General features: G+C 38.0%; 1 protein-coding gene across 2 annotated transcripts in view; it reads left to right on the forward strand.

The window, feature by feature from the left end:
* LOC107142769 (nonsense-mediated mRNA decay factor SMG5-like) overlaps positions 1–20,493 on the forward strand; it is an 81,419-nt gene extending 60,926 nt beyond the window's left edge. For both annotated transcript variants that reach the window (XM_048802030.1, XM_048802029.1), the window contains 2 exons: positions 9,504–9,603; positions 16,784–20,493. In XM_048802030.1, coding sequence (XP_048657987.1) covers positions 16,821–19,751 — 2,931 coding nt within the window. In that variant the 5' untranslated portion in view covers positions 9,504–9,603; positions 16,784–16,820 and the 3' untranslated portion in view covers positions 19,752–20,493. The remainder of the gene's footprint in view (positions 1–9,503; positions 9,604–16,783) is intronic.
* The last annotated feature ends 291 nt before the right edge of the window (positions 20,494–20,784 follow it).

Raw genomic sequence — 20,784 nt, forward strand, 5'->3', positions numbered from 1 at the left:
ACCACTTCCAACCAATAGAATATGGAAAAGCTGATAGTGTGTCATTCCTGTGAATAGGTTACCGCTTATTGGCTTATTGTGACTTTCATCTTGCTAGTGAGACAGGGCAAAATGATAGTGTAGATAATGAATGGTTGGGTCAGGAAGATGGGCGCTGGTTCAAAAGGAAATAAAATGCTAGTACCTCTATAGCACTTCCCCTTCCTCTGCCAACTGTTGCTAAGGTCACCTGCCTCCAGGGATTTTTTCCTCCCAATAAGGAGTTGTTAATGAGTACCCGCTGGGTGGCTCCCTTCCTGACATTCTGGATAGATATGGAAAACAGGGAGAAGTGCCCCCTGGACAGCTGCTCTCTAAGCTATGTGGATCTAAAGTGAGTACAGATAAGAGACTGAAGCTGGAGCCCAGATAAGGGGAAGGGGGGCACAAGAAGAAAGGAAATCTAAAATCTATCAAAGGGGCAGGACATCCCCACCCGCTTGGGCACCAGCTCTGAACTCCCTCCTCTCCAGAGGAGTCTCTCTCTTTGTTCTATCTTTTAATAATTTTTTTTTCTCTTGCTTCAGTGTTTCTCAGATATTCAGTCTTCAACACTAGGGGAATGGGACCAATCTTTATTTTCAAGACTGGTTTTGCTAGCAGACTGTCTTTTACTTGTTTTGATGAAATAAGCAGCCACATTGTACATGCCCATGTGGCAAGGAACTGTGACCCTCAGCCTAATTCATTTCCTAGAGGAAATGAATTCCATGAACAACCATTGGGTTTGGAAGTGAATTCTTCCCCAGTTGAACCTTGATTGCAGCCTTGTGAGAGACCCTGAGGCAGTGGACCCATTTCATCCAGCCTGAATATCTGACCCACAGAAACTGTGAGATAATAATTGTGTATCATTTTAAGTCACTGAGTTTAGAAATAAAATTTTATGCAGTAATAGATAACTAATACAGACAGTGCAAAATACCAAGTGGTTAAGTGAATGGTAAGGTTAGGTGATAGTTTAGAAAGTGTTAGGGGATATAAAGAGTGAAGAAGAGGGGTTGGGGGACCTTTCTGGGAGCTCTGAGAAGACAGCAGAGAGAATATTATAAATACAGACTCTGAGGTGAATCTCTGAGTGTTTTTTAAAAAATCAGAATGGCTCAGAAAATGGTGGACATGGGTTTGGGGACAAGATCAGGTAGTGTCTTAAGGAGCATGGAAAATTATTAGATTTTTTTTAATGTGTGATGGAAAGTGGAAGATCTGGTTAATATTTTGACTGCTATGTGGAGAATTAAACATATGTGTACGTGTGGGCAGGGCAGCAATATTAGCAAGATTCATCTGGTACCATAATCAGGTGGAGGATGCTGGTGGCTTGGATTAGAGTGGTAGCAGTGATGATGAGTGATAGATGAGGTCATCATTTGAAGTAGCAGCAACAAATGTGCTCTGGATGTAAAGTCATGAGAAGAGGAGTCAGGGATGACTACAGGTTTTTGGTCAGAGAAACCTGGTAAAGTTTACATTTTCTGAGATGGGAAAGTCAGGGGGCCTCAAGTTTACAGAGAAGAGTAAGAGTACAGTATAAACCTATAGACATCCAAGCAGGAAAACCAAGAAGTCAGCTTAACAGGAGGTGAGTTCAGAGAGGTAATGGTTGGAGACATAAATTAGATTGTCATTAGTCTACTGAAGGTATATGTGGATCTAAAGTGAGTATAGAGAAGAGATTGAAGCTGGAGCCCAGAGATTCTCTAGCACTTAGAGGTGGGCCAGTGAGAAGGGTTCAGCAGCAGAATCTTGGAATAAGCTGCTTAGAGTCACAGGAAAACCAGGAAATAAGGCTTTTCAGAGGCAAGTTAAAGACAACTGTTCCTTTTTTCTCAATTTCAGAGCAGTTGTTCTCAAACTTCAGTGTATATCACAATCATCTCGAGGGCTTGATAAACAGATTGCTAAGCCCACTCAGAGGTTCTGATTTTGCATTGTGATTAACTTCTCAAGTTGTTCATCCTGGTGCTCATGTTACTTTTACAGGGTCCACAATTTAAGAACCATTGTTATGAGTCAAAGTTTATTTAGCTGTGGTCCACAGAATATTTGTGATCACTTTGTCCATTCTTTTGATACTGGTGTTGAGAATCAGGATTTGGGTCCTGTTCCTCTGGTGTAGAAGATTGAACATATGAGAATTGCTGAGGCAAGAGCAAAAATTTTCACTTATAAGAGAACAGGGTGAGGAGTAAGGGGGGATACTCCCCTGGAGAGGAGGGGGTCCAAAGCTGGTGCCCAAAGGAATGGGGGTGTCTTGCCTCTTTTATAGATTTTAGATTTCTTCTTATACCCACTTCTTTCATTCTGCCCAGGTGGCCAAAAAGGTGGGAAGGGAGCTGTCCAGGGGTATTTCTTCCTATTCCATTAACTTCCCAGAAGGGCCCGAAGGGAGCTGCCCAGCAGGTATTCATTAACAACTCCTTACTTGGAGGAAGAATTTCTGCTTCCACTTTGCTGGAGAAGGTGGAGGCAGGTGACCTTGACAACAGTTGACTGAGGAGGGGAGGTGCTCTGGAGGTATTAGCATTTTATTTCCTTTGAATCAGCCCGCATCTTCCTCATCCAATCAATCATTAGCTACATTGACTGTCCTTTTGCCATGGCCTCACTTTCATTTTTACCTATTCAACAATTTATTGATTTCTTAGTGGCAGGCATTGTATTAGGCATTAGGAAGACAAAGGCATTCAGTATCTACTAGAGTAGTGCACATAAACATACTGTAATGCAATGTGATAAGTTACCATAGGGAGGCATGGACCAAGCAAAGTGGCAACATGGGGATGGAAGAGGGGTTAGAGGAGGTTTTAGATGTGGGCTGTTGAACATCAGGGTGATGTTTAAACTTAGGTTTCTTTAGGTGATCAAAATGGGGAAATACATTTCAGAAATTACTATGTACAAGGACACAGAGGGATGAACAGGCATGGTATATTGACTGGATTCACAGCATTGCATAACTGACTTGGTGAGTTATAAAGTTTGAAAAGAGGATGATAGGTTTAGACAGATGTGTATCATTTGTATTTGCCTCATTATTTAGTTTTTTTTTCAACATCTCATTAAGTTTGGTGTTTACAGATGTGAACACTGATATTTATTTGAAAACAAATTTGTGACTATCCTAATCAGAGATTTTAACAACAATTAAAATGGTTATCTATAAAAGGGATATAAAAAAACAACAACACAAAATATATAGTATGATTCCATTATATGAGGTATCCAGAATTCGTAAACCCATCAGATAGAAACTAGCCTTGTGACTGCCAAGAGCTGGGGGAGGGAGACTAGGAGTAACTGCTTGATGGGAAGGGAGGCTCTCTGTATATGATAGAAGTGATGTTTGCACACTTATGTAAGGGTACTAATTTTGCCTTATGTGAATGAATTTCATCTCAATTAAAATATATTGGCATGGTAATTCAAATTTTACATACAATATTTAAAAAATGCATGTGCTATTGAAAATGCAAATTAGGTTATTCTAATTTTCATGTATGTCTAGAGAGAAGTATCAGATGATCTTATCTTATGATATATAAAATATATATGTATATCTATATACATATAGATACAGATATATATCTCATTAACCTGGTCAAATGGTACAAAAGGGAATCTTTGATGAATAAAACACAGCAACTGACACACTAAATTCTAGAAGCTTAGATAATTTTAATGAAGATAAACTCTCTTTTTTCCTGATGACATTTACTGACTGGCAGATCTGCAGTGTTATCTTGAGCATTAATGTCTTAAAATGGCATTGCTTTGTTCCATGTACTGCTTCTCATGTGACTCATGACTCAAAAAAAAGCAGTCCAATATTGCAGATCTATAAATTTATTAAAGTCAAATTACCTCAGCACATAAACTACTTCCAGGAGGAAAGCATTCATTGTTTGTTTAATACTATTATAAAAACAAGATTACAACAAGTTTTAAAATTATGGGAAACACACCCAAACTTAACAAATATTAATATGACTACTATTAATTTGTGTATTTCCTTTCTTGCTTTTTTTTTTTTTTTGATAGGAGTTTTAAAAAGAGTCTTCTTTTTGACCCTCTGAGGCAGAGGATTGAGTTTATTTTACTCATTCTCATAGCAGAGTACATCAGTGGTCTATGCAAGCCCTTGAATCTGTGTTCACTGAGATGTATACATGCATTTATTCTGGAAAGACACATAGTGTTGTTTCATTTATCTGTGCTTTTCATTTATACAAAGGGCATCATAAGATTTTATTCCCCCCACTCTATATTTTCCAAGTACTTTCTTTTTAACACTTTCCTATCTACTCTTTAACCTTCCTTTGAGTTTTTTCTTCAACATTTACATTTTTTATGTCCAGTATCTCCAGATATTACCTCTTTATAACTCTGTTCTTCTCTCAAATTTATAATACCCTCTTTCTTTGAGGACATTTATATTTTAAATTTTTACTTAAAATTCTTACTTAATCCAGTTTCTGTTCATTTGGCTTCCTCCACTACACAGTGTTAAGCTTGCTGCCTTTCTTTCCTCAGGCTTGTGCTCCTCCAGTTGAATTTGGGGAGCAGGTTGGGAGGTACCTTAGGGTGGAGAGCTCCATTCTATCACCTGGGCTGAACTATTGCCTCTTTTCTATCCTTTCCTCCCCCATGCTTGATGTCATTGGTCCTACTTCTCAGTAACACTCTGCATATCCTACCTAGGGCCTGGGTCTTTTGTGAGAGCTGTTTTCCTTGGATTTTATCTCCTAGACTAGTGGGAATCACCAGGCCTGCCCATAAAGAACAGAGGGCTGGGACCTACCCACCAGAGATTTTTGTCTGGGGAGGAGGAGTTTTGAATTTCTAGCAAGACCAGCTGCTGCTGCTGCTGATAATCAGGAGCCCTACTTTTAATTTTTTTTAATTGATTTTATTTTTTAAATACATGACAGTGGAATACATTACAATTCTTATTACACATACATACCACAATTTTTTATATCTCTGTTTGTATATAAAATATGTTCACACAAATTCATGTCTTCATACATGTACTTTGAATAATGATGTGCATCAAATTCCACCATCATTGCTAACCCCCTGCCCCTTCTCTTCCCTCCCACCCCTCTGCCCTATCTAGAGTTTGTCTATTCCTCCCATGCTCCCCCTCCCTACCCCACTATGAGTCAGTCACCTTATATCAGAGAAAACATTCAGCATTTGTCTTTTTGGGATTGGCTAACTTCACATAGCCAGAGCTAATGACTTAGCCAATGAGAACAAAGAGGAGAAAGAAGCAAACAATTAGTTGTTGTCTTACTATCTGAACCTATTGGTTTTTGCTCCAATATGCTGGTTCCAGGATTTTTACTTATTTGGATGTTACCCTGTCATCTCTGGTGAGCTGTGGATGGATCAGGCTGGTCCTCTTGCTGTTATTATGCTGTTTGTAATTGTAACTGGGTGGATCCAGGAACAGGTGAGCTAAGACAGAAGCCACAGGAAGGACATTCTCTCCACTCTAGTCCCAGGGTCATGGCTTTGGACCCTCTCTTACTCTAAGCAAACCTCCTCCCCTTCCCTCATTACCTCCATCTGACTTGGATGTAACCCACTTGTATTTTCTCAGAGTGTTAGAGAGCTTTTTTACAGTTTTATTCTCTAAAATTGACCAGTCTCCCTCTCATTTGTACAGATCATTTGTCAAACACAGGGACAGAGTCAGCATCTCCTGGCAGTTTGTCATTTTGTCAGGAACCCTAAATTTTTACATTTATTTTTTTAAACATAGCTCAGTTAGTTTTCCAATTTTTTATTGTCTACCTAGCACCTGTCATTGCACCTTATGATTTCTAATTATGATGCATAATGAGCATAATGGTTGTAGAATATGAGAATATATCACTTGGATAAACTATAATTCATTTAATTATGCCCTTCCACTGGATATTTGAGATTCTTTCCATTGTCTCAACAGTATTGATAGGATTATGTGGGTTAGTGCTTCATAGCTGTAAAAATATTGATTCTTCCTTTATCACCACAGTCCCTTGTCCCCCAGGATTCTGAAAGAGTTAAGGCATCTTTCAGAAGTGCTTTAAGTTCTGGGAGAATCTGGTTCTTTGCTTCTGATTCATTTTCTGTGTGGGTGGTGTACTGCTCTAACCTTGTCACTGACAGAAAAGTTCAAATTTCATTCTCATCCTGTAAAGAGAAAAGAAGTCTGTCCTTGCAGCTTTCTCTTCTGACCGAAGCATTTGCCTTTAGACAATGATCTTGTACACTTTTCCATCAACATACTGGTACTTGCTAGTGTCAGTTCTCCTTTGGATTGGAATTGCAATTTCTTTTGTTCATCTAGGCTATTTTAAACGATGGCAGATTTTATTTAAAAGGCACAGGTTGTGCTACGGATCCATTCTCTCCAGATCTGGTCATGATTGTCATACCATCCAAGGAAGCTAAAGCAATCAAATGGAAGAAAAACATTTCTTTTCAAACTTATTTCAGCCCAAAACGAATGCTCAGATAATGTGATTTTAGTTTTTACATAAACCCACAGCAATTTGGTAAGCAGTAACTGAAAATAGGTTAATGAATCATCTTGGGAGGAAACTTGAGAATGTTTGCTTTAGCTGATGGAGGGCTCCAACTTCTGCAGGCCATCCGCACCAGCAAGGTTGGAGACAGGAGAGGAAGGTGTACATTCCAGTTTACTTTTCTGATTCCAGTTTGTCTTTGTGGATTTCGTGGTTTCAGCCTGTAACTGCTCTCCTCACTTTGTGTCCAACTATGCTTTCCAATCGCTCACCTGCCCAGCCACAGAGAGACTCTGGAACCAACACTAGTTATATAGAGGCAAGTACCCTACATGGACTTCCTCATCAAATCCCACAGTTACATAAAGGCTAGCTCATACAATGAATCTCTGTGCATTATTAAAACAATATTCAAAAACTTAAAAAAATTGAAATGGATGTTAACAGTCATTTAAGCCAATTTCCAACCCACAAGTCAATCTCAACTGTGTTGTGCAATGGTTGATCACTTTTGACTGGGCCCCTTCCATGGCCAGAAGATCCTTACCTCATCAGAGAGCTCATTTGTTCTCAGAGGGTTATAATGAAGAGTTCTCTTTTTATTTTTTATTGAAGTGATACCTGTCCTTATTGGATTCCTTTTGGAATCAAGCAGAAAAAGATATATTTCTCCTTTGCATAGCCCTTCAAATATTTGAAGACCTGTAGCTCATTTCCTATTAGTCTTTTCTTTCATCTTTAAGATAAATATCTTGAGCATGTAGGCTTATGTTTTGTTTTTGTTTCTTCTTTTCCTCTCTGTACCCATCTCTCTTTTTCTCTCTTCCTCTAAGATGATGAATCTTACCTCTAATTCATGCAGGATTCCCCTGTGATATACCAAGAAGTGCATATTATTTCCAACAGTGTTGTCCTAGAACATAGTGATTGAAAGATGGCATCTTCATTATGAGAGTTATATTTAAATTGGTCATTTGATGAGGTATTTTTAAAATAAAGCTCCTTGCTTTCAATAGGAATATAGTTTATAATAGATAAAATGATGATCATTTACAAGTGAGCCCTAATTTTTACTTGCAGCTTGAATTTCATTGCTGAAAATGAAAAAAAAAAAAAACCCAGAAAATTTTCAGTAGGCTATAGTTAGAAAAATAGGAAGTGTTGTGTGTTTAGGAAATTTGCAAAGAATATCAGACTAAAAAGAATATTTATATATACTCTCCTAACTCCGCAAGTGACTGATCACTCCAAATTCATGCCAGCTTTCTGGGGGTCATTTGTAGTGTGAAAGATTATTTGAGATGAGATGTGATTCTTTAAAAAAAAATTTGTTTTCTTTATTTCTTTTCCTTTTCTAGTTCCTACTCTATATAGATAAATATTTTGATAATTTAAAATATTTTGACTGGATTTAATCAATTTGTCTATTTCAAAAAACAAGTCAGTTAACATGGTGACATTTATGATTCAAGGTATCTACAAGAGTCAATGAAACCATTACTTAAAGATAAGAAAATAAAAATTTGTGCCATACTTACCAGTTTTTATTTTTTATATGAGTTTTAGGTTTTAAAATAATTAGATTTACATAAAAATGTATTTTATACATATATATAAGCATACATATTTATACATATGTATTACATATATTTGTGGGTTTTTTGTTCGCTTTGTTTTATTTTTTCCCTCCTAGAGGAAAAACCATCTTGGCTTTGTGGTAATTAATCCTTTTTTCCCTCCCTGGTTTTACTACCTGTGCATTCATAAATAATACATTACTTTTTTTTTTGCCTATTTTGAGCATTAGTATAAATACTATTGTTTTTCTTATGTTTTGCTAAGACTTGCTGTTTTTGTTCAACATTATGTTTGTGTGATACATCCACATGAATGTGTGCAGTGTGATTCATTTATTTTTAATGCTGTGTGGATATATTATAATTTATTCATTCAACTGTTGATATACAATTGAGTTATTTCCAGTTTTTGCTTTTTCAATTGTTTTGTTTTTATCCATTAAAGACATTGTTGCTAGGAATATTCTTCATGTGTCAAATGGTACACAGGTGCAAGAGATTTCTATTGCATAAATCTAAAACTGGAGGTGCTGCATTGTAAAGTATGTGAGTGTTCAATAATAGTATAGTGAGTTAGGCCAAAACATTTTTAAAGCAACTATGTCAACAGTATATAAAAGTTTCTCTTACTCCATATCCTTATAATTACCTGGTTTTGTTAGACTTTAAGCATTTTTGTCATCTAGAGGATATGTCCTGTGTTTCATTGTGATTTTAATTTGCAAATCTATGATTAGTGAGATTGAACATTTTTAAATTTTAATGGCCATTTGGTTATCCCTTTTATTGAAATGTCTGACTAGATTATCTTTTTCATTATGATTCATAGACTTAAAATAATATTCTTGATATTAGTAATTTATTATTAAGAATGTTACAAGTATCCTTTGTTAATAGAATTTTTATACTACATCTATTTTTAAATTGGAGTTCTTGGCTTTAATGCAATGGAATCTATAAATCTTTTTTCCTTTTGGTTATTGCATTCTGAATATTGAGTCCTATTTAAAATTTTCTTCTTTACTCTGAAGGCATGAAAATATCTTTTCTATTGTACTCTAAAATATTTATTGCTTTGCCTTCAATTGTTATATTTTTAAAGTTAGCAAAGATATACATATGTTATATATGAACAAATTAAAATAAAAATTTTTATTTCTTGTCCTAAAAACAGGACACTTGGTATTTATGGAAAAAACTCCTCTGTTTAGTCTTTGTAAACCAATTTTATGATTATAACCTATTTCTGTGTTGTTTTTTGTAAACTTATTTCTCTGAGTAATTTTTTTAAAAAGTTCTTTGTATTATTTTAACTGCTTAGAAACTAAAACAAATATTTGATTTTTCTATCGTTTGTTACATTTCACAGGACCAAATAATTTCTGGAGTTCTAGGAAATGGTATCTCAAAATTGTACAGAATACCTTCTTCCCTGAAGATCCCAGAACATTAAGACATCACTCTATCAGGTATACACAAACACTTTCTAAACTTATAATTTCAGCCAGAATATCTGACAATGAGGTGTCATTGGAAGGGTACATATCATAATTTTAATATTTCTCTTCAGGTGATGATAAATAATCTTCCCTTAGTATAAAAGTGTAGGATTACCTTTTCAATTCATGAAATAATCCTTCATTAGAGTTTAGTATGATCCCTTATGTTTTAGTGTCAGGTCTAAGAGAACTTTGCCTAACCCATTGTCACAAATATTATCTCTTAGGTTTTCTTCATAGAATTTTTATAATTTCAGCTCTTAAATTCGGTCTGTAATTCATTTTGTATTTATTGTTGTGAATGTGTAATTTCATTCTTTTGCATGTGGATATCTGGTTCTTTTAGCACAATTTATTAAAAACACTGTTTTTTTCTCCATTGGATTATTTTGGCAAATCAATTAACTATAGGTTTACTTAATATTTTTCTTGACTTCATGTTTGGATTTTCATAGTTAATATATAGAATTACTATTGATTTTGTATTCTGAATTGATTTTGTATTTTGAATGCTTGCCCAACTCTTTTATCATTTCTAATAATTTTTATAGGTTCTTGGGATCTAATATACATGGATGATTTTATTCATTTTATTCAATATGGATGCCTTTTATTTATGTTTTTCTTGCCCTAGTGTCCTGGCTAGAACTTCCAGAAAAATTTTCAGTAGAAGTTGCAAAAGTAGACATTCTTGTCTTGTCCCTCCTCTTAGAGGGAAATCCTTCACTGTTCATTATGATGTTACCTAATTTTTTTTGAGATGCTACATATCAGATTGAGAAAATGTCCTTCATTTCTTGCTCTGCTAAGTGTTTTCGTCATAAAAGTATGTTAAAAATTGCCAACTCCCTTTCTTGCACTATTGAGAAGAGAATACATTTCCCTCCTTTATTATATCGAAATGGTGTGTTATGTTAGCTGATTTTCAGATGTTCAAGAAACTTTGCATTCTTAGAAAATTCTCTCTAGTTGTCATACATAATTCTTTCAAAAACTGCTAGATTCAGTTTGCTAGTATTTTGTTGAGGAGTTTAGCATCTCATATTATCCAGAGATATTGTCTGTAGTTTTCTTGTGAAGTATTCCTCTGGTCTTAGTATCAGGATAATGCCAACCTCCTAGAATGAGTTGGGGAGTGTTGATACATCCATATTTTGGAAAACCTGTGGATGATTCATATTGATTCTTCTTTAAATGTTTAATAGAATTAACCAGTGGAGTATCTGAGACTGTACTATTCTTTATGGAAAGTATTAAAATTATTAATTCAATATCTTTATCTACTGTAGATCTAGTCAAACTTTTGATTATTTATTAAGTCAATTTTACTAGTTTATGTCTTTCTAGGAAATTTCCATTTCATCTAAATTATTTGTCAGCAGATTAACTCTTATGGGATGTATTCTTCATAATATTTTGAAATTAAATGAGGGACAAAGTTTTGGTAAAAAATACAAAATCCAGCCCAAAAGATTATATAAAACTCTTATAATTCCACCATGGCTGGGCAAGGGGTTACCTTTTTCTTTAGGAAGCACAATTTCGATGCAGATGACCAGTAGGCAGGAAGAAATGCTTATATTTAGTCTGTCTCTGCTCAGGAGCTTGTTGTTTTATTTCTGAGGCTTATGTTTTAGGACTTCCTTATTCTCACAATTGTGTAAGCCTCTAAAGAATCAGTTTTTATGACTAGGTTTAGTTGGATAAAGACAGGAAACAGTTATAGTGTTGTCTTTATGGAGCAAGGCATCTTTTTTAGCTCATTTTAATTTATGTTATTTTTCTTTTCTTTCCTTTTTAAAAAAAATTTTTTTTTTGGTGCCAGAGACTGAATCCAGGATTACTCAACCACCGAGCCACATCCTCAGTTCTCACTAAATTGCTTAGGGCCTCACTCAGTTGCCAAGGCTGGCTTTCAACTTGTGATCCTCTTGCCTAAGTCTTCCAAGCATCCGGGATTATACGTGTGTACCACTGTGCCCAGGAATTTATTATATTTTTAATTGACACATAAAGTGGAAATTCATCAGCATTTTTGTGAATAGTACATATAGCTCTTTGAGTTACAAAAGTGAGTTTTACCCATGATTGGTCTCCTTAAATGGCTTGGGAATATAGAGTCTCTTCCTCCTGATCAATTTCATTGCCAGGGTGTGAGAGCAGGTGATACTTATTATGTATTTTAATTCCATCTTAGTTGTGTTTGTTCACTTGGGGGAGGGCTCTAATACTTTGAAGGCTGGCCTTGGAAATTAAGAATTAAGTCTGACATAACATTTAGAGGAGGAGTTGTCATGGTTATAGTTCATTCTATACTGTCTACTGACTCTGAGGTAAATATTGGTGTCCTGCAAACAGCTACTTTGTTCTTTAAATTTTCCCTTTAGAGAGTGCTCAGCAGACCAGCATCACAGGCATTCCATGGACTCAGAAATAAAAATCTCAGACCCCATCCCAAACTCCCTTAATACAAATTTTCATTTTAAGAAGTTCCGGTGATTTCTAAGCCCACTGAAATCCAGTTCTTTGTATAATGGGATCTTTATATATACTCTTACAATCTCTTCTCTAGACTTAAGCTATAAAGGGCTAACCTTGAGTACACTGTTTTTTGTTATGGTTCAGGAATAGTAATCAATGCACTGAGAAGCAGCTGCAAAATATATTTGAGACTGAAAGTACTGTGGGTACTGCAACTAGCTAGTCCTTTCAAGGGTAAGAACACTTAGGGAAGATCTTGCACTGGGAGAATGGAGGACCCATTTGATTTTATGGGAAATTCTCATCCTTCAGGGTTTCATCCTTAGTGACAGGGACCATTATAGGGAATTCCTGTTTTTTCTCATTTTAGTCACAAGGCATTTGTTAGCTCTAATTCTCAAGGAAATGCAAAATATGTATATTTCTTGCACAGCAAGATGGTTTTAATTTTCTCGTTTCTGTGATTTACTTTTCTAATTTATCTCAGTTTCTGCTCTTTCTAATTCCTCCTATGTCTCTATTGTCTGAATCATATTCTAGTCCTGAATTACCAGGCTTCCTCAGCAGCCCTAGTCAGCCTTCTAGGGCACAATGAATGCAGCCGATGCCAATTATGCAGAGTCAGTCCAGGTGCCTAGATAAAGTAATAGAGGCTTTGAGAGTGGGATTCAAAGCTGGGGAGCCAGAGGCTGAGCAGCAACAAACTCTGGGGCAGCTTATTGGTGAGTTTAAAGGTGGGGTATAAAGAATCTTCTTTGGATTCATTTCAATAAAGGGGTTTAATTTTACTCCTTTTATAATCAAGATTCTGGGCTTTCAGAGGCTTTGTCAGGGAACATCAAGCTTCAGAGAGTTGCTTGTGATTGTTCTGTGGCTTCACGAGGGACAACTGTTCAGAGTTGCCTTGTATCAGCAAGGCGGCTGGAAGTTTATCCTAATGCCTGCAAAAGAGGAAAGAGGTCCTGGATGTTAGATCCACTAATTTAGATCCTGGAAGTTAGTGGAACTAATCATTAGTATTAGAGTGAAATGGGGAAGGGTGCCAGGTCATATTTATGTCTGTTCAGAGAGAATCGGCCATTCTCAGTAATTGCTCAGTTTGGAAATATTTGTGAATAAATTATATTTTAACTTCATAGATTTATGCCTCAATGTGTAGAATACTAGATATTTCATATGCCACGTAGACTAGGAGATCATCGAGTGCAGAGACCCAAATTCATGGTTTTTTGTTGTTTGAGAAGTTAGTAGAGAAATAATAAATATTCATAAATATCTTTTGATTTTTCTTTTTAAACTAAGCAATTAAATTCAAGCTAAGCAATTTTCTACTTCCTCTGGACATGTTCAATGGAGGATGATATCCCAAATTAAATGAGAAGTAAGATTATATTTAGAAAACTTTTCTTCATTTTGTCATTTATGAGTGAATTATTTTATCTAAGGCTTCTTTGTGGTTCTCACAGACTTAATGTCTTGAAGGCATCTTCGAACTGGTTTTCTTTATAGCATATTTGTGTCCATACATTTGCTGTAACCTGAGTGTATTTATATTCATGTTTCATCCCAGTTCAGGTTTATGAGATTACAAAGTTGTTGTAATATCCGATCCCTGGATTAGAGATGGCGATGGGGATGGGGTGAGGGAGGGAGGCCCCATGCTTCTTACCGACCCAGTTTGAACCTGGGTGCATCCATGCCTTTGATCTTGGCAAACAGGTTTTACACAGCTGCCTAGAAAGGGCTGCAGAAGAACATAGTCACCTGGAGTCAATAGTGTAGTTAGAGAAGCAGGGAAGGGAGAAGAGTCTCAGAAATGATTCAGTCACTTCTTATTCCTCTCTGGCTTTCAGATGGAATCCATCTCTCCTCAAATATTGTAATAGATTTGGGGGTTTAAATTTTTTTGAGGGGTACCAGGGGGGTACTCAACCACACCCCAGCCCTATTTTGTATTTTATTTAGAGACAAGGTCTCACTGAGTTGCTTAGTGCCTTGCCTTTGCCAAGGCTGGCTTTGAACTCATGATCCTCCTGTCTCAGCCTCCAGAGCTGATGGGATTACAAGCATGCACCACCCTGTCCAGCTCAATGTTTTTTCTCTATTTTGTAACGTCTAGCATCAGACTCTTAGGCTTGAAAGGAAACTGAATTGTCTTTTAGAAAAATTGTGTGCTTGTGTGTGGTTTTAATCTATCCTAGGTCTATCTTCTGCAGATATCTATTTGGTAGCTTTTCCTTTTCCTCAGAACTGACAAACTCCAGAAAAAAAACATTTATTTACCATCCAGGGAAGTCCTCTGTGTATTTTTGGAGCTTTCAAAGGCTTTCCACTGTTGGTTCAATTTCTGTGTTCTGGATGCTTTCCTTGTTCTCAGGCCCCAATTCTTTTCTCTTATTCTTCCACATCTCTCTTTCTTCTCAAGTTTGCATATCTAGTCACAGATCACAGGTACTCTCTACTGCCCTAGCTCTATTAATACTATATAGGTACTGCATGTATTCAAGAGTCTTGTTTATTTGACATTCAAGATTATGTATTCTAGTTCTTGAATCAAAACTTTATAATATATGCCTAGTTACAATTTTTCCTTTCATGTCAATGATATAGACTTATAAATTATAATAGCCAAGAAGTTGTATTAGAAAGACTGCACTATAAAGGACCTTCCAGAAAAAAGCAGCTGTTATCCCAGCAATGTCTTTTAATTATTTTTATTAGTTGCTCAAGACAATACAATGATCTTGACATATCATACATTTGATTCAAATAGGGTATGAATTCTCATTTTTCCACGTGTACAGATTGCAGAATCACATTGGTTATATAGCCATGTATATACATACAGCAATACTAGTGTCAGCTGTATTCTGCTGTATTCTGCTGCCCTCCTTATCCACTCCCTTCCCCTCCCATCACTTCTCTCTACCCAATCTACTGTGATACTTTTCTCTCTCTCTTTTTTCCCTTCCCCCTCACACCATCTTATAGGTATTTTAATTTTTTATGTTATTGTTATTTTTTGAATATATGATTTTTCAGTGGATATATTGTTTTTATTCTATTCTTTTTCAAGTAATTATTATTTCTATAAGTTTATGTAATTATTACACTTATGGATTTAATGATTTTTTTATTATATATACAGGCATAAGATCAATTAATTCATCATAAGATAGGTTAATTTCCATTTCCTTACTTTTTTTTTGTTCTTCCTTTCTTTTATTAGAAATACGTTTGGAATGGACCTCTTATTCATGTAGGTTTGGCTTTTATTAAGTGTATTTCCTTAGAAATCATTCCTGTGAATAGGGTTGCTGGGTCAGAGAACATAAATGTCTTTTTAAATGAAAGAAAAAATGTTAAACTTTTAATGCTGCCAACTGTGCAAGTTTATGAAAGTTTTACAAAGGCTTTGAGCATTGGCTATTCTAATTTAAAGATATTTTAATACTTTGATGATTAAATTGTTACTTCAAGGTTGGTTTGACTTGTTTTTTGTGTCTTTTTTTTTGTTTGTTTTGTTTTTTTGAGCTGGGTATTAAACTCAGGGTCTACTGCTTGCTAAGCATATGTTCTACCACTGAATTACCCATAATCCCATTAATTTGCTTTTCTTTTAATATGTGCTTACTCGTTGTGTTTTCTTTTGTATGGATTCTACTTACATTATAAAGTGTGTACTTCTCTTCTCCATCCATCCTGAAAGTTAAAGCAAATTCCACTTAGGAGGAAGGGATTTTATAAATATAAATAAATTACCCAATACCAAATTTGGTACTGGGTATTGAATCCAGGGATGTTTAACCACTTAGTCACATACCCAGAACCCACCCCCACCTTTTTAAAAATTATTTTAGAGTCTTACTAAGTTGCTTAGGGCCTTGCTAAGTTGCTGAGGCTGGTCTTGAACTTGCTATGCTCCTGCCCCAGGCTCCCAAACTGCTGGGATTACAGGGATGCAGCCCCATGCCCAGCTGGGATTTTATGTATTTTTTTGCATTAAAACATTATTTTGATATATTAACTATATTCTAGATTAAATTTTTTAAGGAACTCATACCCTTGATTACATTTAAATTTTGTTTTGAGAGTTTATTTTTCATTTTGTATCAGTCAGTAGAAATGGCATAAAATTTTATTTCACTTTTAGATAAGTATCTTAAGTAGCACAATGGAGGTCTTTTGGACCATGGAATTGAAAACTATATCTAAGGAACTGGACATTTGGAATACCTTTTATCAAATTCCTATTATTTACTGGGCATCTACTTGAACCATGCATTTTTAGAAACTTTGACACAATTGTGACCTGGCTCAGAACATGCCAGGAAGAAACTTTGCCTTCTGGTCTGGGAGAAAGAATAATGGGTAATTATAATAAGTACACTATCATAAGAGAAACAAAATGAAGAGAAATTTCCAAGGTGTTGTCTCAGAATACCAAAGGAGGCCAAATGAAGTGTGAAGGGAGGCATTTATTCTAACTCGGGGAATTAAAATTGGCTTCCTAGAAGAAATTAGGCTTAAATAGAGATCTGAAGGATGATCAGAGTTTTCCTGCTGCATCTAAAAGATAGGCATATGTATATGCACTCTGTTGTCCTCTTTGTTATTATTTTTGGTCTTTGTGGGTGAGCACTAATAGGGAGTTTTTGTCTTTTCTCAGAAGGCATACATCAGCATCATTGGAAGAGTCCAGCCCCATGGAGAGAAGCCAGACAGAAGCCCCGAAGGCCAAACTCCTCTACCAGGAGGTGTGCTTGGCAGCTCAGCAACTTGACCTTTTCCTTCAAAAGAGAAATGCCCACAAAGAGGTATTCAAACCGCACATCCTGGCCCTCAGAGATATAGTTCAGCAAGCTTGCATTAAACTCATGTTCTTATACCCAGTGGCTTATGGGAGGAAGGCAGAAGAGCTGTTATGGAGGAAAATGTACTCTGATGTTGTCATGCTGCTAATGAAGGACAACAGAAAACACACGCACACTTTTAAACACTGGGAAGGCCCCTTGCAAGCTCACCTGAAAGGTGGCCTTAAATTCTATGAGCATCTCTTCCTGTTCCTCCAGGGTCACTATGAACTGAGGTTACAGAGCTGTATAGATTGGCCTCACAGTGCAATCCACTTGATTGGCTGTAAGAAGGTAGGGCCCACATCAGAGGAAGAGGTCACCTGGGCTCGAATGGCCTGCCATCGCTGCCTGCTCTATTTGGGAGACTTGTTCCGATATCAGAATGAGTTCCTAGACCTGGCCACTAAGGACTTGGCAGAGAGATGCTATTACAGAGCCCTGTCAGTGGCCCCGCGTATGGGAATGCCCTTCAACCAGCTGGGAGCTCTCATGGGGAGCAAGTACTATAATGTTGAAGCCACATACTTCTATCAGTGCTGTCTCCACTCAGAAGTACCTTTTAAAGGGGCAGCTTGGAACCTCAAACAGCTCTATGATCATGCAGGGAAGAGGTACAGCAGTCTGAAGAGGTACCAGGGAAAGAAACTATCTCGAAGCCAGAGGCAGTGTTGGGATAACAAGAGGCTGCTGGTTAGCTTCCTCTATCTTCAGAGCCTCCTGCAGCCTCAGAAGAAATTCAGAGTGGCCAGGTTGATAGCCCTGTGCCAGCTGGTTCTGGAAGACTTTCGTCTCTGTCTGTCTTATCGGCTGAGTCCACCTAACCCGTACCAGGTTTCCACACAGGGAAAGCCCCCCAAAGGCTATCTGTTTCTCCCAGACCTCCTCATCTTCCAAATGGTGGTACTTTGCCTCATGAATGTGCATGGTCTGAGGAAAACAGGCTCAAAGCAGCATAAGCCAGCTGTCATCTTCACCCTGACCCTCTTTTCTCATCTAATTCAACATGTGAATGCACGGATCCAAGCTGAACTCCAGAAAGGGAAGCTGACTCCAGACCTGGCTGCCCCCAGGGCTGGAAACCAGGAAAAAGAGCCTGGGAAGGGTCAACAAGACTATCCAACCCTGAGGCCCCACCACAGAAGATCCCAGAAAAGCCATCGGTGGTCCTGTGTTTGTAGTGAGGGTTACAGCTCTGAGGCTGGTTTTCATTCCTGCTGTGACTCTGATGAGACAGAAGATGAGGAAAGCACCTCCTTGAGTTCACAGGTCCACTCTGAAACAGACAGTGAAACTTCTCATTCGGATATAGCTGATGAAGGAGGGAATGGATCCCTGCACTCAGAAGCAGTGCAGGAAAGCGAGACCATATCCAAATACAAGACTGCCAGTCCCAGGGATGAAACTCCCAGTAGTCTCCTCTGTCTCTTGAAAACAACTATGCCTGCTAAGCTGCCAGCTCCATTGAGCCAAAAGCTGCCAGGAGGACCTGGCTTGCACCTGGCCCCTGCCTTTAGTCGCAGTGCCCTGAAGCTTCAGTCTGAGCTAAGCCCTGCCTCTGGCAGTAGCTCTGGCTTTGAAGAGGATATGAGCAGCTTTCCTGAGACTGAGTGGCACACTGGTTCGTATGTGGGGCAGAGTGCCTCCCTTGACCAGTCTTACACAAGTCTCCAGACCATTCAAAGGAAATTTAAGGTTCTCTCTGCAGAGGGACTACTTCCCACCATCAAGGTGATCCTGGGCTGGCTCTGCACCAACCATGCCCTCCTCACCTCCCATTGGCGGAGTTCTCTTAGCCTGTGGGACCACCTGTGTGTGCTGCTGAACCTGCTGCCCTCGGTGGGTGACCTTCAGCAACCAGACCTGGGCCTGTCCCACCATCTCCATGATTTGCTGCAGAGCCGTACAGGCCCACACACCTCCAGATTCCTGCATCTCCCTGAGGACATTGCCCTGTTCCAGCTCTGTCCAATGCAGGCTTCCCTGGAGACAGTGGGATTAGAGAAGGACCCACCTCCACTCAGTAACCAGGATGAAGCTGCCCTGCGCATCTGTTTCCTGAGAAGTTTTGGCCACTTTGCAACCAGACTCCCAGAACAGTTCCTGAGGTTCGACTCTAAGTTGGGTGTGTTTGTGAGCAGTACACCTGGAGGACTAGAAAATCCATCTCGGCAGCTTCCTGAGAGAACTTCCAGGATCAGGTTTTCCAAAGACATAGTCCAGCTCTGGCTTCAGCGTGAAGTGGTGTTGCTAGAGAAGACCCTCAGGGGTCCCCAGACTCGGTCAGCTTTGACCTCTTACCTATTTCCTGATCCGAGGGCCCTGTGTGAGCATCTTCCAGTTATCCAGCAGCTTGCCACAAGTGGTAAGTTTTTCCTCATCATACCAAAAATTGTGGTTGACACACTGTATGTCCTGAGAAGGGAAGATCGAAAGGTCTTGGCAGCCATCACCTTCCTAGAAGGTGAACTGAAGAGAGGGAACCAGAACATTCTGTGCCAGTCCTTTGTGTCTGAGAGGTTGTTGAGGCCCAGGATGATCAGGCCAGATTCTGATGCCTGGGACCTCTTTAATATTCTCGACTTCTGCAAAAGTCTGCTGGATTCATCCAGGCCAGGGACACCTGATCCTAGCAGCATGTTGACTATCATCACTGGCATCTGTTTGGACAACCCGAGGAATTTCTCGTACCCCCTGCAGCTGGTGCTGGGGACAGCAACCGAAGCAGGTGTGGAAATCAAGAACATCCTGCACTTCCACAGAGAGTGGAAGGCAATCAGCTGACATGGCCATCTCTCTCTCCTTCCTCCTCCTTCAGCATTTATGGATCATAATTCCATGTGTTTCTCTCCTATAAGCACCTAATGTTAAGGTAGATATTGTGTGAGTGGATATCTGTGTCTACCCCTAGGTAAAGGTTTAGTTTACCAGCTTCCAGAGGCCTTCTTATTTCTGTTTTTTGTCATCTGGGCTTGATACCATGTTCTCTTTCTGAAAATCTCAAGATTGCCTCAGCGCTTAGTGTTCTTAGGGTAAAGCAACAGCTTCAGGACTTACTCCCAAGAGCACACTTAGCTCTGTGAACGTTCTAATTTGCTTAGCTTTGTATTGTGACTTGGAACTTTTAATGTTGTTTTTATGATGGAACTGTGCCTTCGATTGTAGGTAGGCCTCTGTCATCTCTGAAAACTCAATAAATATAAAACTAAAATTCATGACTGTGGTGAAGGATTTTATTGCAGTTTCTGGTCATGGCTTCCTTATTCTATGCTTGGTTTAGATTTTTCACTTTTGGGTAGAACTGGGTCAGTTGTCCATATTGCTATAGTAATGATTTTTGCTTTTATGTTCCTCTGAACATAATAGGAAGACCTTCAAGGACTGGCAGATTCAGTTCTACTTTTGTAAGCTGGGAATAGATATTTCACGGCACTACATTGGCATTTATTCCTGTATCCGCCCAAAATTTTCGACTTTGGTTACCATGAAATTTGTCTCTCTCTCTCTCTTTTTTTTTGTTTTTCCTTCCTGGCTCTCAGATATCTTTTGATACATCTCTTCAACTTCCTACTTGGTACATATTACAAGGAAAAACTTCCTACAATTAGCGAAATGTGGATGTATATCCTGTCAATAATACATGAAATTAAAACCCACAACTTGGGCTGGGGATGTGGCTCAAGTGGTAACGTGCTTGCCTGGCATGCGTGGGGCGCTGCATTCGATCCTCAGTACCATATAAAATAAAATAAAGATGTTGGTCCACCGAAAACTGAAAAATAAATATTTTTTAAAAATTCTCTCTCTTCTCTCTCTA

Source organism: Marmota marmota, unplaced genomic scaffold (genome assembly GCF_001458135.2).
Source record: "Marmota marmota marmota unplaced genomic scaffold, marMar, whole genome shotgun sequence".
Taxonomy (NCBI): Eukaryota; Metazoa; Chordata; class Mammalia; order Rodentia; family Sciuridae; genus Marmota; species Marmota marmota.